At 37.2% G+C, this 18,500-nt stretch overlaps 1 protein-coding gene and 1 long non-coding RNA gene across 2 annotated transcripts; both read left to right on the top strand.

Annotated features, from left to right (window-relative positions):
* Window positions 1-1,896: 1,896 nt before the first annotated feature.
* Window positions 1,897-7,355, top strand: LOC122136028. Its single transcript, XR_006153883.1, has 3 exons — window positions 1,897-1,961; window positions 2,525-2,726; window positions 7,066-7,355. It is a non-coding gene; the product is annotated as an uncharacterized LOC122136028 (long non-coding RNA).
* A 2,795-nt stretch (window positions 7,356-10,150) lies between these two features.
* Window positions 10,151-16,295, top strand: LOC122136016 (stonustoxin subunit beta-like). Its single transcript, XM_042717543.1, has 4 exons — window positions 10,151-10,165; window positions 14,821-14,994; window positions 15,448-15,494; window positions 15,572-16,295. The coding sequence occupies exons 2-4, from the start codon at window positions 14,834-14,836 to the stop codon at window positions 16,123-16,125; spliced, it is 762 nt and encodes a 253-aa protein (XP_042573477.1). The 5' UTR covers window positions 10,151-10,165; window positions 14,821-14,833; the 3' UTR covers window positions 16,126-16,295.
* The last annotated feature ends 2,205 nt before the right edge of the window (window positions 16,296-18,500 follow it).

The following is an 18,500-nucleotide window of genomic DNA, read 5'->3' as shown; positions in this document are numbered from 1 at the left end:
GGCAACAGTCCAGTTCTTCTTCTCCTTAGCCCAGGTAAGACGCCTCTGATGTTGTCTGTGGTTCAGGAGTGGCCTAACAAGAGGAATACAACAACTGTAGCCAAATTCCTTGACACGTCTGTGTGTGGTGGCTCTTGATACCTTGACCCTAGCCTCAGTCCATTCCTTGTGAAGTTCACTCAAATTCTTGAATCGATTTCGCTTGACAATCCTCATAAGGCTGTGGTTCTCTCGGTTGGTTGTGCATCTTTTTCTTCCACACTTTTTCCTTCCACTCAACTTTGTTAACATGGTTGGATACAGCACTCTGTGAAAAGCCAGCTTCTTTGGTAATGAATGTTTGTGGCTTACCCTCCTTGTGAAGGGTGTCAATCATTGTCTTCTGGACAACTGTCAGATCAGCAGTCTTCCGCATGATTGTGTAGCCTAGTGAACCAAACTGAGAGACCATTCTGAAGGCTCAGGAAACCTTTGCAGGTGTTTTGAGTTGATTAGCTGATTGGCATGTCACCATATTCTAATTTGTTGAGAGAGTGAATTGGTGGTTTTTTGTTAAATGTGAGCCAAAATCATCACAATTAAAAGAACCAAAGACTTAAACTACTTCAGTATGTGTGCATTGAATTTATTTAATACACGCGTTTCACAATTTTGGTTGAATAACTGAAATAAATGAACTTTTCCATGACATTTTAATTTATTAAGATGCTCCTGTATGTGTGTGTGTGTGTGTATATATATATATATATATATATATATATATATATATATATATATATATATATATTATATATATATATATATATATATTAATTGTGGGAGTGTTTTTATTGAACAAAAAGACAGTGGATAATAATATTGTGAGGTACTTGTAATCTATGTATTTATATATAAAAAGCAATATAAAAACATAAAAAATACAGATTGTTTTGACTGTTCTGTTACATTCTGCAGTAAAAAAAGTAATAAGGCATTCAGCATGATGCAATACCATATTATACTGTATTTCATAGCACAACAAATGACATAACTACAAACAAGAAAATAATCTTGTAAAATAAAGTTATGATAAACATTACAATATGTAATTGATTTTAAATATACAAGTCAAGTGCAGAAAACTTTTGATGAATGTTTTATTCTGATGACAGTTTACAGGTTAAACAAGATAAAAAAAACATTAAAAAAAAAAAAAAAAACAGCATCTAATGTAACCAAATTATGTTTGTTTTCATATTGAACATCAAAACAGACATTTATCACTGAGTTTAAGGGCTTTCAGATATGACAGAAAATATTAATTACATTAATACACATGTGGTGTTCTTTAGTGAACCACTGGAAGGAGGTCTGGTGTGAAAGATTGTGAGTTTGGGGAGAAATCTGCTGAACTGGAGGCAGTTGAACACGCCTAAATTACCAAATTTTGCTGTTTGATGTAATGCTCTAAAACTACATAATGTTTTAAATGTAAAAATTTAGAAAATTTTTAAAATGTTTGATTTGTGAAAAGTCTTGAAAAGCACTATACAAATAAGCTTGAATCAAATTGAATCCTAAATTATGTTGTGAACGCGAAAATATATATAATAAATATTTAAACATACACAGTATGTTACCGACTTTATATTGTAAAGTGATATTTGGCCCTTGAATAGCCCACATTTTGCAGTATTGCACTACTAATTTCTCAATCAGTCCATAGGCTACTGCCAATAGAGGAAAGTCTTTATTTCAGCACAGGGTAATAGAAACATAGGGCTTGACATGCCTCCCCAGACTCGCATCTAACACATATATTTGAATATTTTGTAAAAAAAAATATAGGGTGTGGCCATAACTGTAGATTTCACTGCAACAGTAAGGCTGAATTCAAAGTTCAGTGTTATTTTGATAATGTTTATGACTTATGGAACTATTATTGACCTATGGACTTGACAGCAGGGGCGAAGCCACATACAGTAAGTTTAATGCTGCATCAGTAGGTACGTTTTTAAAGATTTGGAAATAATTATAAACAGAGTAAATATCTCTCTGGTACAAAGTAGTAAAGTAGCTGGATTGTTGCTATATTCGTTTTTTCCACTGTTATGCTGTTATTTAGCCTAAATGTACAGAATTGCCTAATGAACATCAGGGAGCTGAATTATAGAAAACTGCAGCCATTCCTTTCAAATTATTTTGACATGGCAATCCAGCACAGAAGAACTATTGTTTCATATACATTCGGCTCCAATTTTAATTTTTTAATAATTCAAATATGAAAACAGCTGTGTCTTTTATAATGAAAGTGAAATAGGTGTAATTGTCTGTACATTTCTACTGTGATCTTTCATTTAATATACTGCCACGGTAAATACCTAATTTTATTCATGGAATGTTTTTGGTGATACTAGGTGACAAGAGTGAGATTTACCTTTCATGTAAAAATACATTTGTAGTCTTCATGTATAAAGTTGTATTCATATGCTGCCCTGAGTACAGTATATATCTTTTCAGTACTAATAGGTGTCTATATCTGTAGAGGAATAGAAGAACAGTACCATGTCTGAAACCTCTGAAATGCTGGAAGAAGGGTGCACTGAATCTAAAATGAGTCTGAATGAGGAGATTGAGCAGACAAGCATACCAGGGTCTCCAGAAACCAGCTGTGTGTCTATGAAGAGTGACGCATCCTTACCTTGTAATATTAATTTTAGTGATGGAGCAGTGACTTCTGACCTCAGGTAAGACAAAAGCTGAAAGAGATTGGCTGGCTACTTTGTTTTATAAGATGAGTGAACCTTAATGTGGAATGTTAATGTTTGCATGATATTAGGATAAGATAAAATGCAAAATATCATTGTGTAAACATGTAAAGATAATATAATATAACCATAAAATGTTATTCCTTCGGGAAAAATATAGTGACTGACTTATTTCAGCATTATTGTCATTCCCTCCCATTTAGTGATTAGCTCTATATATTGGTACTGAAAATTTTGTTTTTATTTTACTTGGTATAACTACAGCAGCCGCCTTTGTGTTGTGATGGACAACAAATTTTGCCTATACAGATTTCATTCATGCAGAATACTGTAGTGCTGATAAACTGCTGCTGATGCAGATTAATACCGAGATTAGCTACTGCCAGTATATCCACAGACAAACTGCTATGCACATATAGAGCTGGGCAACATAGCCAAAAAAAAACTGATCATGATATGAACAAATATAAAATTATATATTATATTATAAAATTAAGTCATATAAGCTTTTTATAATCGGTATTATTACGGTAAATGTCAAATCTTTATTTCTTTCATGTATTTCTTCTCCTGAGTGAAAACTAAACCGTTAATTGAGGTTTTAAACTTTTAACTATTAAAATAGCTTTTTTTTAAGAACATCACAAGCACTTGTCAAAAACATTTATAATAATAAAATATTTTGTTTACATCAAAATATGCATTTTTTTCACCTATAACAAAATATCCTAATAGAGAAATTAATTTCTTAGTTTCTGCATATTCTAACAGGAATCATGAAGCAGGTTTGCTGTCCCTGACTGGCACAATGCAGATGTAAATTTATGTTCACTAACAAATGCAGTAATATGTGTTAAAAAATGTAGGAACTTTATATTTATAAGGTAAAATTTTAATATTATGACTGTTTGAGGTAGAACTCTAATTTTATTAAAAGTAACCATGGGTCATCCATAGTATCACACAATTATATCATGATAACCAAAGGTAAAAACTCACATAGCACCTCACTACTATGGTAATATCTAACTATATGGTTTCTATAGTATTTGTATGAAAAACAGTAGCCTATGCACAAATGCTATAGCTTAATAACAACCATTACTCCTTTAATACAATTAATACATGCCTAAATAAGTAATATAATATTATTTATTTTGTATTTAGCCTATTTATTTTAATGTGTTTGTCATATTTTTATTATAGTGAGTTTGTGATTCTGATATTGTTGGATTGCACTTGAACTATGGGGCGTGTCTTAACCGAACCAGTAAAAAAAAAAACTCTGCACTCAATTGGATAGACCTACAACCAATCAGAGCAACGCAGTAAGTGACGTATGTTAAGCGACGCATAGTTGTTAACAGAGTTCAACTGCACGCACGCACGCTGGAACTGGAAGAAGTAGGAAAGTAATGAGTGTAAATGATCTTTGCCGCTGTTGTAAAAAGAATTTAAGAATAAGAGTACTTACAAGCACGAATAACATTTTTGAGAGTAACACAAAAGGTGCATGTATATACGAACAAGTTCTCTGTTTAGGATTAGATCTCGACAATAATGAAAATAAAACATCGCATTTGTTGGCCCTGTCTCAACTTTATTACACGGTTGCAACGCGACTTGAATAACTTTAAAAAATGGAAAGACGACGAAAGAGACAAGGCTGAAGTAGCGTGTTCATCTGAGGCTTCAGAGTAAAGAGATCGTGAGCCTACCCCATTCCAAGACGCCCTATCTTACGTAACCGCAGATAGCCTGTCCATCATCGATTAAAGCCCGCCCTGGCAATTTGATTGGCTCGGCCTTCTGGGAGCCGAGCATAATTACTCCTCAATGGATCGAGTCCAGACCGAACTTCCCGTCCAAAAAATGTTGTGGGCGGGGTTCGGGCTGGCACCCAGGCTACATATTTATGCCACAATACCATGGTGCAGTTAGTGTTGCCATGGAAAAGCCTTCTAATGGGATTGTTCATGGCATAGTGTGTCTCGTGTTTGAGAATGTCATCGCTGTTTCATCTGGCTTTAAACTAAATCACAGAGACATTTGTGTTCTTCACTGAATTCAAGTGCTTCTTGATGGTTCTCAAAGCGCTGGTCGCATGATAAAGACCAATAATGGAGTAAACGCATCTGCTTGTGTTGTGCAGCCATTTGAGGAGACCTGCTAATTAGTCTGTGTGGTGCCATGTTAATGCTGTTTCATTCCGCTAAATGGTGCATAAGCATTATATCCCCTTACCGGTCACCCCCCATTTTCGGCATGGAGACACAAATGACATACCCAAAATAAAAAGGTTTCTGCTCATGAGTCTTTCTGACTAGATACATAATCAACATATGTTCACAAAGCTGACACTTCAAAGTTTACTGTGCAAGAATCAGAATTACTCAGATTGTTATGATAATAAAGATATATAAGTTCAAACATGAAAACAAAAATTAAAATATTAAAAACATATTTTTTTAAATGTATAAAAAAATGTTGATGTAGGATATGATTTTAGAAACATAATGAAACTAAAACCACAATTCTACTAATGCTTCTTTTAAAAATTCATAATATAATCTGTAAAACTGTTTTAATTTATTAAACATTTTCTAAGGCCATGTCATGTGTGTTTATAGAGAAGGATAATAAAAGGCTAATAAAATTGATTTATTGCCCCCATAAGCTCTCGTGTAAACTCTCCTGTGTGCTGTCTCCCTATGTTTGGCTCCGAATACTGCCTCATTCATGATTATATTGTTCTTACGAAACAAGCCTTTCACACATCGGCCAGGTATGAGACATTATCCGCGTTATTCTTTTATCATTATTCTTTTGTTTTTATTCAGCCATTATTAGCCTTTGTTCTGGTATTTCAAGGTTTATCAAGCCACATCGCTTCAATCCCAGTATACATTTACCCAACTATTATCAAAAGTCTTACTATAAAAATACAACAAAACATTTTCTTACGACCTTATGTGAATTATTATGACAAAATGCATTATGAAGAAGAACTGCACCTGTTGTAGCTGCATTAGCGTTAACAATAGCATCAAACTACATAAGACAATTTATGAGATTATTAGTACACTTTTACTCAAAACTCACTTTAAACCTTCATTGAGTGTTTGTAATTTCCTTTTGCGATCTCATGTGGAATTTGGGCGTTTACTGTTGTAAAAATATGCTATTTATAGAATTTTATATCGTTGCACAAATTAGCATTACATATGTGCATAATAATTATTGTTATATAAATGCCCCAAATGTCAAGAAAATCACATACAAACCATATACTATCGTAACCGTATGTTTATTATTTGGATATTTTGTGGGTACAGAGGTTTCTCTGTGTTGTTGTGGTCAGATATCAATGCGGAAGAGTGAAGGAATCATGTGACATGATGAGTCGTTGTCTTGTTAAGAGACACAAAAGATTGACAAGGCAAAGGAGGAATCAGAGTTTGGTTGAGTCACAACACGAACACAGAGGAGTGCACACACAGAGACAGCGCTGGGAGCGGCTAATTATCATCAGATCGCGTAAATCAGTGGAAAATGAATAGAAATAATGAATCTGTCAGAAGAAATATGAAGTAAACTTATTGAAGTAAATATATCTATATATCTCCATGTATTTGCATCTTTGGACTATAATCCCTTATTGATGCTGTTCAGTGAATCTATGTGAACACAACTAAACTGCTGCTGATGTGACTGAATATGAATGCATGGTGAATTTCTATTCAAAATTTGACATAAAACTGATTTATTATTTTGGACTCCTGACATAAATTACTAAATTACTGTTACTGCAATAATGTTTTATTAACAATGTTTTATTAAGTGGTCAAATATCGAAACTAGAGTCTTTAATCTTTCTAATGATTGCACAGTTTGTCCAGAGTGTGATGTTTAACATGCTGTGAAAGTGAAACAACAATAATCTGGGATCGCAGGTTGATGATCCCTGACCACAAAGGGGATATTGAACATTTATCAAACACGTGTTATTGTTTTGTCAAGGGAAAAACATATTGTGATAATTATCTTTATCATTTTTATCGCTCAACCCTACACATATATAGCATACATGAAACCTTAGACAGGTGGAGCTGGGGAAGGTGGAGGGTTTCTGATAGGACACTGCAAGGACTTGCTTATAGCAAACACAAAACCAACTTTTTAAATGTTAAGTAGCATAATCATTGGCTGCAGTTTCAAACGAACATGACGAACATATCTGGTTCTAATATTTATGGTTTGTCAATGTTATTATTTATTGTGATATAATAAAACTGATATTTCTACTTTGACTCAGCAGAGATAGAGAGGAAACTGATCTGGGTTCAGTCAAAATGTGGAGTTTGTGAGCAGGTTTTGAGAGACCCGGTCTCTGTTACATGTGGACACAGTTTCTGCAGACAGTGCATCAGTATTTACTGGGATCATTCCAGACCATCAGAAGACTTTAACTGTCCTCAGTGTGGAAGGAGATCCAGAACAAACAGAGTCACAAGAAGATCCAGTTCAGCTGGCTTTGCTCACCTGCAGGAGGAGACTGGAGATATACAGAAAACAGCAGATAATGTACTACAGAAAATCAAAGACCAGCACAAAAAACCAGTATGAAGAACAAGTATGAGAGATTATTTGAGGGAACCAAACTCCAGGAGAAAGAAACCCTCCTGAACAGCATCTACACACAGCTCTTCATCATAGAGGGAGAGAGTGAAGGAGTGACTGAAGAGCATGAGGTTTTACAGATGGAGAAAACAGCCAGAACACAACACTCACAAGACAGTCCAATCTACTGCAATGACATCTTTAAAGCCTCAGCTGAAGCAGGATGTGAGGAGAAAGAGCAGATCAAGACTGTTCTTACTAAAGGTATCGCTGGAATCGGAAAATCCGTCTCTGTGCAGAAGTTCATTCTGGACTGGGCAGAGGGAAAGGCCAATCAGGATGTAGATTTCATGTTTGTGCTTCCATTTCGAGAGCTGAACTTGATCCGAGATCATCAGTACAGTCTTCATAGACTTCTGCTGGACTTTCATCCTGAACTTCAAGATCTGGACTCACAGATTTATGAGGAGTGTAAAGTTGTGTTCATCTTTGATGGTCTGGATGAAAGCAGAATCACACTGATGTTTTCAGATGCTCAGAAAGTTTGTGATGTGACTGAGACTTCATCATTGGCTGTGTTGATGTCAAAGCTCATGAAAGGAGAGTTGCTCCCCTCTGCTCTCATCTGGATCACCTCCAGACCAGCAGCAGCCAATCAGATCCCCTCCAAATGCATCCACCGTCTGACAGAAATTCAGGGATTCACTGAGCCTCAGAAGGAGGAATATTTCAGGAAGAGAATCAGTGATCAGCATCAAGCCAGCAGAATCAGTCTCACACATCAGAAGAGCAAGAAGCCTCCACATCATGTGCCACATCCCCGTCTTCTGCTGGATCTCATCCACTGTGCTTCAGAAGCTCCTGGAAGAAGATCTGAGTGCAGAAATCCCTCAAACTCTGACTGAAATGTACATCCACTTTCTGCTGATTCAGATCAACATGAGGAAGCAGAAGTATGAAGAGAGAGATCCAGAGAAACTCCTGCAGTCCAACAGAGAAGGGATTGTGAAACTTGCTGAAGTGGCTTTCAAACAGCTGATGAAGGGCAATGTGATGTTCTATGAGGAGGACCTGATTGAGAGCGTCATAGATGTCACTGACACCTCAGTGTATTCTGGGATTTGCACTGAGATCTTTAATGAGGAATCTGTGATTCATCAGAAGAAAGTCTACAGCTTTGTTCATCTGAGTGTACATGAGTTTCTTGCTGCTTTCCATGTGTTTTACTACCACATAAGCAACACTACAGAAGCATGTTTTGATTCACTGCACAAACTCTATGAAAGAGTAGTAGACAAAGCTCTTGAAAGTAAGAATGGAGAGCTGGATCTGTTCCTGCGGTTCTTACTGGGCATCTCACTGGAGTCCAATCAGAGACTCTTACAGGATCTACTGACACACACAGAGAACAGCTCAGAGAGCATCAGGAGAACCACAAAGTACATTAAAGAGAAGATCAAAGATGGACATGGACTCTCCACTGAAAGATCCATAAATCTGTTCCTCTGTCTGCTGGAAGTAAAAGATCAGACTCTGTCCAGAGAGATTCAGGAGTTTGTGAAATCAGACAAACATTCAGAGAAGAAACTCTCTGCTGCTCACTGCTCAACAATCGCCTACATGCTTCAGATGTCAGAGGTGCTGAGATGAGTCTGGACCTCATGTCAGGGGAGGTGCTCTGGATGAGTTTTTGATTTTTCTGACCTCCTGAAAATATACTGAAGAGATGTTTTGTTGTTTTTTTTTTTTTATTTTTTTTATTTTTTTTTTTGATTGGTGGAAATATTTTTTTTTAGTGTTTTTTTGTTTTTTATTATATTTTTTTTTTAAATGCTTTTTTGAGCAAAATCCCCAGTGTTAATTTAACATACCAGCTGAAGCAGTGTTGATCAATGATAATCAGTGATTAAAGTGCTCTTGACCATTATTGAAGTGTTTTGATTTGTGTGTCACCATTTTGGTCTGATTTCCATTCAGTATTTTTTCCTGTGAACTGTTATAACAACATGTGATATGTGGTATTTATTATATTTTCAGTACAGTTTGTCCTAATCAGATAGATGCTTTTTAAAAGTTAATTCTAAATAAATAGAGAGTTCTTTATTTAGACACACAGACATCAAGATCAGCGTGAGCATCACAACAATTTCAAAAAAGCATGTTATAATAATATGTCGTTTTGTGATTTTTATCTGTTTAAATGTCCTTTATAGATTTAATGTCTGTGTTTTAGTTTGCAGTAAAACACAGACTCTTCTTATGAAAGTGGTTATATTCAATCAAGGATTAACTCAGAGAAAGTCTCTGAATGAATTCAGTGATTCAGGTCAAATAATGATTACGTTAAAAACATAATCATCACCACCCTGATGACTTTCACTCTCGGCTTATCTGTCTGTTATAACTCAGTTATATCAGCCAAACAAAATTAGTTAAAAAGTCAAGGGTTCCCAAGTAAAGCAAACACTGACCACTATTTACACATGTGAATTCTGCTTGTTTGCAGTCCTAATCACCTCTATTAAAGTTCAGTGTTTAGTGTTTTATAATCCACCCACTTGTGTCTTTTTGCTCTCTATTCTTGATTTTATCATTAATTGCTTTTTGCAGTCCTAATACCTCTATAAAGTTATGTTTAGAATTTAATTGTGTCTTTTTCTCTTTTTTTGTTTTGCTGTAAGTTATCTAAACTCTGTTCTGAGAGAGCTGGATCTGAGTAACAATGACCTGCAGGATTCAGGAGTGAAGCTGCTCTCTGAAGGACTGAAGAGTCCAAACTGTCAGTTGGACAGATTGAGGTAACATTTTGAAGATGAGTAATGTATGGTCATTGACAGTGTTCATCAGTGGCAAATCCTGGAATAAGCAATAAATGCATTCTTCAGGCTGCCTTGCCTCTTCACAGAGCTTTCAAGGTGCGCACTCATCTATTGCTCCATGTGGGGGCCTTCCCTGGCTTGCACGCTTTGTGCATTCCTTCTAATTAAAAAAAATGATTTGTTGTTGTCATAAATTCAGTAATCAATGGAATTACCAAATAAAATGCCCTCTGGCACTCCATATACATCCACTGACAGAAAGTTGAATTTTTCATAATTATAAAAAATATAACTATATATAAATAAAATATAAAAAATAAATATAAAAAAATATAAATAAAAGCTGACAAATTAACATTTAATACATGCTGTATAATACCAAAGATTGATTTAGTGTCAAACCATCAGGATTTCAATTTCAGAAAATTGAGGAAAATGAGCTATGGGTATAAGGTAAAGTTATGCCTTGCATGTCAGTTTTTGCTGATGGGCAGATACCATGTGTGCTTATGACATTGCATGGGACAAGAAAGGTTCAGTTTTTATTCAGGAATTGGGAGTATAACACACAGTAACAACAATCTAGTTAAGAAGGTCGGCCATTACTGCCAAAGTATGTTATCTTTCTTTTCTTAGTTTATCTTTCTTAAGTTTTTAATCCAAACTAGGGCTGTGAGTTTAACACATTAACTTAATTAATTAGTTATGAAAAATAACGTGATTAAAATGCAGTTAATGCACTGGCCCCATCCCCAAACCTCTTTGTCATCTTGCATTTCAAACGGTTGACTGTTGACAAATATGATGCAGGTCAGCAACTTAATAAATTGACCCAAAAATATAAAGTCGTGGCCTAATGGTTAGAGAGTTGGACTCCCAATCGAAGGGTTGTGAGTTCGAGTCTCGGGCCGGCAGGAATTGTGGGTGGGGGGAGTGCATGTACAGTTCTCTCTCCACCTTCAATACCATGACTTAGGTGCCCTTGAGCAAGGCATCGAACCCCCAACTGCTCCCCGGGCGCCGCAGCATAAAATGGCTGCCCACTGCTCCGGGTGTGTGTTCACTGCTCTTTGTGTGTGCACTTCGGATGGGTTAAATGCAGAGCACGAATTCTGAGTATGGGTCACCATACTTGGCTGAATGTCACGTCACTTTCACTTTCACTAAAAGGGTGTGTGTTTGTTGATTTGTGATGGTTTGGGTGAAGAATGCCCCTGTATGAGTTTTTGTCTCTTATTTATATCATATGATAAGTGATATCACGCAAGTAGTGAAAGCAATATCACACAGTACTGTTTTTGTCATGAAGAACAAGAGTGCAAATGTGATTTTATACAAAAGTTCAGTAAATAAGAAGTTAATATTGTTATATTTTAAACACTTTTTTGTGTTTTTGCTCAATTTTTCCAACAAAAATATTACCTATAAAGCCACAGCAGATGTCACACTATGGTGAAATGAAACACATGAGGAAGATGATGAGCAATGCAAACAGACTTTAATTAATCCACAAGAGGGTAAATCCAGGAAACTCACGTATGGACTTAGTAGACCGGACAGGGGAATACAGGACAGACTGGAACTAAAGTAGGGGTGCTAAAGAGGTACAGACAGGTGAGGAGGATCAACCAATGAAGACACAGGTGTACTGACTAACATAATCAAACATGAGGGAAAACTGGGTCACAATGAGCACATAGGGAATGAGAACACAAAACTGTCCAAAGGTGTGGCAGTTCCCCCACCCCCCCCTGAAGGGCAGGCAGGGTGGATCAGATGGAGGGAGGAGCCAGGGCGGATCAGACTGAGGAAGGTGCCAGGGAGGAGACAGTAGGGACTTGGAGGAGCCAGGCGGGATCCAGGCCACAGCCATGATGGCCGCCCACGGTGGAGCTGACGGAGGGAGGAGCCATGGTGGAGGAAGGGCTGACGTCTCCACGGGGCTGACCGATGGCAGCAGAGCAGGTGGTGGTGGAGCTTAAGGTGGAGATGCAGAGTCGAAGAGCCAGGGCAATGGGGAGGATCCGGAAGGCCACAGTGGAGCCGGAGCGACAGAGGACCAAGGTGGAGCCGGAGGGAGGGAGGAGCCTGACAGAGCCGGAGGGACGAACTGGAGCAGGAGGAGTGGAGTCCCAAGGTGGCGGATGGTCGACGACAGATCAAGGCGGAGTCAGAGGGACAAGGGAGCATGGTGGAGTTGGTGGACTGACCGGCCACAGATGAGAGCAGGGAGCGGGGAGCCATGGAGGAGCCGCTGGGTCGAAGGGCCGAGGCAGAGTCCAGGACTATTCAAACCTGAATAACTTACTTTTGCACAACATAAAATAAGGTTTTTTGAAGACTGCTGACAACTAAGTTTTGGTTACCAGTGATTTTCATTGCATGAACAAAAAATACTCAGATGTTTCTCAAGCGATCATCTTTAATCTTCCATAGTTTTTAGGCCATTGTAGCCTAAGCGTTTATGTGTAATAAATTCACTTTTTTATTTAACACAAGTAAGTAAGCTTTAAATAATCTTTTGTGGGTATTTTCACAGCCAAAAAAAGTTTGCGATTAATTAGATTAATCGCTGTACCATGTAATTAATTAGATTAAAATTTTTAATCTACAGACAGCTTTAATAAAAAAAATAATAATTTAAAAGTTAATTTAACTTTTTAAACGTTACCTTTTTTTAATTTAACATGATTTCTCCACTCATGTCTTATGTGTCTTCAGTCATTTTCTTTCAAATGTATTGATTTTAATCTCTGAATTGCAATGATGTTGTTTAAATAAATACACAATACTTTACCAAAGTCAAAGGCATGTTAGAGTCTTCAATAAATAAATAAATAAATAAAAATACATGTTTTAAGGCACTGCTAGATGTAATGAACAAATAAAAAAAATATATATATAAATAAATAAAATACACTGAACAAAATTATAAATGCAACACTTTTGTTTTAGCACCTATTTTTCATGAGCTGAAATCAAAGATCTAATACTTTTTCTATGTACACAATAGGCCTATTTCTCTCAAATATTGTTCACAAATCTGTCTAAACCTGTGTTAGTGAGCACTTCTCCTTTGCCGAGATAATCCATCCACTTGTGGCATATCAAGATGCTGATTAGACAGCATGATTATTGCACAGGTGTGCCTTAGGCTGGCCACAATAAAAGGCCACTCTAAAATGTGCAGTTTGATCACACAGCACAATGCCACGGATGTTGCAAGTTTTGAGGGAGCGTGCAATTAGCCGTAATTAGCGTGCAATTATGGTAATCTCTACCATAAGCCATATTTGGCAATACATCCAACCGGCCTCACAACCACAGACCACGTGTAACCACTCCAGCTCAGGACCTCCACATCCAGCATCTTCACCTCCAAGATCATCTGAGACCAGCCACCTGGACAGCTGCTGCAACAATTGGTTTGCATAACCAAAGAATTTCTGCACAAACTGTTGTCTCAGGGAAGCTCATCTGCATGCTCATCATCCTCATCGGGGTCTCGACCTGACCGCAGTTTGTCGTAGTAAACCGACTTGATTGGGCAAAGCTCACATTCCATGGCATCTGGCACTTTGGAGAGGTGTTCTCTTCATTGATGAATCCCGGTTTTCACTGTACAGTGCAGATGGCAGACAGCATGTATGGGCGTCGTGTGGGTGAGCGGTTTGCTGACGTCAACGTTGTGGATCAAGTGGCCCACGGTGGCAGTGGGGGTATGGTATGGGCAGGCGTATGTTATGGACAATGAACACAGGTGCATTTTATTGATGGCATTTTGAATGCACAGAGATACCGTTATGAGATCCTGAGGCCCATTGTTGTGCCATTCATCCATGACCACCACCTCATTTTGCAGCATAATAATGCACGGCCCCATGTTGCAAGGACCTGTACACAATTCCTGGAAGCTGAAAACATCCCAGTTCTTGCATGGCCAGCATACTCACCGGACATGTCGCCCATTGAGCATGTTTGGGATGCTTTGGATCGGCGTATACGACAGCGTGTTCCAGTTTCTGCCAATATCCAGCAACTTCACACAGCCATTGAAGAGGAGTGGACCAACACTCCACAGGCCACAATCAACAACCTGATCAACTCTATGCGAAGAAGATGTGTTGCACTGCGTTAGGCAAATGGTGGTCACACCAGATACTGACTGGTTTTCGGACCCCCCTGGACCCCCCAGTACAGTAAAACTGCACATTTTAGAATGGCCTTTTATTGTGGCCAGCCTAAGGCACACCTGTGCAATAATCATGCTGTCTAATCAGCATCTTGATATGCCACACCTGTGAGGTGGATGGATTATCTCGGCAAAGGAGAAGTGCTCCCTAACACAGATTTAGACAGATTTGTGAACAATATTTAAGAGAAATAGGCCTTTTGTGTACATAGAAAAAGTCTTAGATCTTTGATTTCAGCTCATGAAAAAGGGGGGCAAAAACAAAAGTGTTGCATTTATAATTTTGTTCAGTGTATAAAAACTAAATTAAGACTTAGCAGTTTGTGCAGTACTTTATTTCTTTGCATTTTGCATTATTTATTTGCATTGCATTTGTAGAGAGACAATGTTCCTGTAATTTTTTGTTCATTTCTTTGGTGATTTGGTGTCTGTTCTTTTATAGGTTGTCTGGCTGTATGGTGACAGAGAAAGGCTGTGGTTATTTGTCTTCAGCTCTGAGAACAAACCCCTCACACCTGAGAGAGCTGGATCTGAGCTACAATCACCCAGGACCATCAGGAGTACAGCTTCTCAACCACAAACTGGAGGATCCAAATTATAAACTGGAGACACTCAAGTATGTTTGGCAATAGTACTGACTAGATCAGGGATAAGCAACGTCCGTCCTGGAGTGCCACTGTCCTGCAGAGTTTAGCTCCAAAAACTCTGTTGCCTGTAGCCTTAGTAATCCTGAAGACATTGATGAGCTTGTTCTGTTGTGTTAGATTAGGTTTGGAGCTGAACTCTGCAGGACCACAGCACTCTAGGATCGAAGTTACCTATTCCTGGACAAGACTGTGTGTCTGCAGTATTCCTGTAGCTCAGACCAGTAGAACATTGCAATTACAATGTGCTTAAGTAAACACTGTTTAGGTCTGTAGTTAACTGACATAGCAGGTCAGGAGTTATGCTAGAGCAGCTTATCATTAAAACAGGTCTGCTTTCAACCCAATGAACATGAGAGATGAAGTTCAAATCTATCTGTGAATAAATGCATATCTACGTTAATATATGTATTGTGTGTTTATAGTCTGGATCATCAAGGAGAGTCGATGATAAAAGCAGGACCACAAAAATGTAGGTTAGACAAACACACACACCTTCATTAACTGCTGAGCTGTTGTGTTATAAATGTTTTCTGTTCTTGTATTCAGATGCCTGTGATCTCACTCTGGATCCAAACACAGCAAATGCTCATCTTATTCTGTCTGATGACAACAGGAAGGCAGAATATGTCAAAGACGATGAGTCAAATCCTGATCCAAAAGCTGATCATCCAGATAGATTTGAACACCATGAGCAGGTTCTGTGTGTTGAGAGTCTGACTGGACGTTGTTACTGGGAGGCTGAATGGAGTGGCTTTGTTGAAATATCAGTGACACATAGAGGAATTAACAGGAAAGGAGGGAATGACAGTTGGTTTGGATACAGTGGCAAATCCTGGAGTCTGTACTGCTCTGCTAAAGGATTCACTGCCTGGCACAACAATGAGAGCACTGACATCACTGACATCTCTTTGTCTAATAGAGTAGGAGTGTATGTGGACGTGTCTGCCGGCTCTCTGTCCTTCTACGGTGTCTCTGACACACACACACTCACACACTTACACACATTCAACACCACATTCACTGAACCCCTCTGTGCTGGATTTGGGGTTCATTCTGACTCCACAATATCTTACGTCAGATTAAATCATGAAAATAATTAAGTACAATTTTCAAACACATCTATAAATTCTGTGTCACTTCTCACTGCTGTTTCATGTGTGTACATGAACATTTGACTTTGCTTTCAATGAATTACTAAAGTGCCTTTATAAATTGTATTTAGATCACCGTTTTGACAACTGAAATCCGAGTGGAGCTGCTGTTGTCTTTGCCACTGACAATTTTTGTTTAGCTCAATTACATAAATTACACAATTATGTGAATAGGTTGCAATATAATCAATAGCTTAAAATAATTTGTATTATTATTTTTTTTAAACCAGTGCTTCATAAAATGAGTAGTTCATTGCCTGAAAGTACAATCTTCTAATGTGATTCATCTCAAAGTTGTTTGGATTAGTTCATAGCTCAGAATCCTTTCAGATATTTAGAAAAGCACCATAGAAAGTGAATGAGAAAATAGTTCTGAAACCAAATCACTGGCTGAATTCAGAATAGCATACTACTATTTCTGATATATAAAGACATATAGTAGGCATAATTACTATAGAAACTATGTGGGATTGGTAAATATGCGGAAACACACACCTTGGACATGATTAAATTACTTGAAAAAGAACTAAATCACAAATTCTGATGTAATGTTACAGCTGTAATTAGTAGTCATGAATCTGTTTATAGTGATAATCTATAATAACATCAAATTGACTCTTGATTATTTACAAAGTTGCCGTTTAACTGTTTTCTGAATGTTAAATTGGGTTGTCAAACCTTCCCCTAAACAGTAAACACCATTCTTAAATAATGTGGTCAGTTAAACAGCTCAGTGGGTTTTCTTCACGGAGGATAATTGCTATCCTTGTCAACTAATATTCAGAGGGTGATAGAATCAAGCAGCAGTCAGACCTTTAAAAATGGGTTGAGAATGGCTCCATCTAGAGGTGGATATGTGGCTAAACATCAGTGAGAAACACCTGTAGTATATGCTTACCTAAAAATGAGTGCGTATATGTAACAAGGCTGCAGAAACCTTTCGGGAGAGCAGTTGGACATTTATGGACAGTTTGGACTAAGTCATTAGAAAAATCAATCAAACCTTAATTTCAGTTGGGATGTGATTAACCTGTCGTAATTTTGCTTTAGTTTAGACATTGGAAATGTTCTCTGTTTACTATGAAATAATAAATGGGTGTTAATGGAGAACTACTGATCAGCCAGCTTATTATCTTATTTCTCTTTATGACAATATATTGACCAAACCGATCAAATAAGTCAACTATAAAGATATTTGCTTTAACATACTAGCTTTATCATAACTTGTTTTTTAATTAGGCAGGCCTACAGCATGGCAGAAACCTTACAGGTTTATGATACTTACAGACATATTAACTTGATGCAGTTCTCTATAGTTTTATTCAGATAGCTGTGAAATGGATAACCATGCACATAAGAAAGGACGTCATGTTACAAGTTACATTTTCACACTAAATGACTAGAGTTTTGTAACATAACTAATATTTGCGTTCATATGCTCATTTTGTATTATTCACAAATGTGTAACACTATACCAGGGAGCATGGGGGGATTGGGTCTGCTTGATTGTATTATTAATAAATAGCCTATTCAGTTCTTTCACTTATGTTTGTGAAGTTGTTTCTTCTGTTTGTCTTTCGTCAAACCTGCAAGTGCCTGTGGTAGATGTGAAGTTATCTGCAAGGGAAATGACATCACATCATGCTGAGGTGAGTTTTTGTTTTCATTTGCCTGTTGGCTCTGTGGTCGATCTATATTGATACACATGTTCTATTTAAGTGAACAAAGCCGTATGCAAATGTTCATCAGCATGCAAAAACACTATCATCCAGTCGACCACTGAGGCACTGGAGGAATTTTAGAGAGGTTTGCATGAGCCCTTCTTACGCAAATGATAAACGATGGATTACTGAGGTCGTACATCTGAAGACGTTGATAGACGTATGCATTTCTTTGAGTTTTCTTCCCTTTTAAGTTTGTTTTTGCTACTTTTCAAATGTCTTTTATGTAGCCTTTAGACTTTGTTTTTACTCTTGTCCTAGAAATAGGCTACACTTTAAATCTTGGTCAATGAAATTCATAAATAATAATAATAATAATAATAATAATAATAATATATATTTTTAAAGTTATAAATCACATTTTTAAAACTATGATGATCTAGTGAAAAGGGAAACAGAATCCATTTCAATCAATTTTTATTATATTTTACTATTTTATTTATTTATTATATTTTATTTTATTTTTTAATTTTGACTTTCCCAGAGTTTTTGCCCCAAGCAATTTTGGCTAAACTACATGTTAACCATGGAGACAACAGTGAAGCTGATGAAGAGCTTGAGATGAAACATGACGTGATGAAATTAAGAGGTAAATATCAAAAT

Source organism: Cyprinus carpio, chromosome B1 (genome assembly GCF_018340385.1).
Source record: "Cyprinus carpio isolate SPL01 chromosome B1, ASM1834038v1, whole genome shotgun sequence".
Lineage (NCBI taxonomy): Eukaryota > Metazoa > Chordata > Actinopteri > Cypriniformes > Cyprinidae > Cyprinus > Cyprinus carpio.
Note: the sequence above shows the minus strand (reverse complement) of the source record. Positions and strands in the feature narration are given on the sequence as shown.

Coding starts and splice junctions, on each gene's coding strand:
- LOC122136016 (XM_042717543.1), top strand. CDS start 14,834: ATGGTGACAGAGAAAGGCTGTGGTTATTTGTCTTCAGCTCTGAGAACA. Junction 14,995..15,447: donor TATAAACTGGAGACACTCAA/GTATGTTTGGCA, acceptor GTGTGTTTATAG/TCTGGATCATCAAGGAGAGT. Junction 15,495..15,571: donor AAAAGCAGGACCACAAAAAT/GTAGGTTAGACA, acceptor TCTTGTATTCAG/ATGCCTGTGATCTCACTCTG.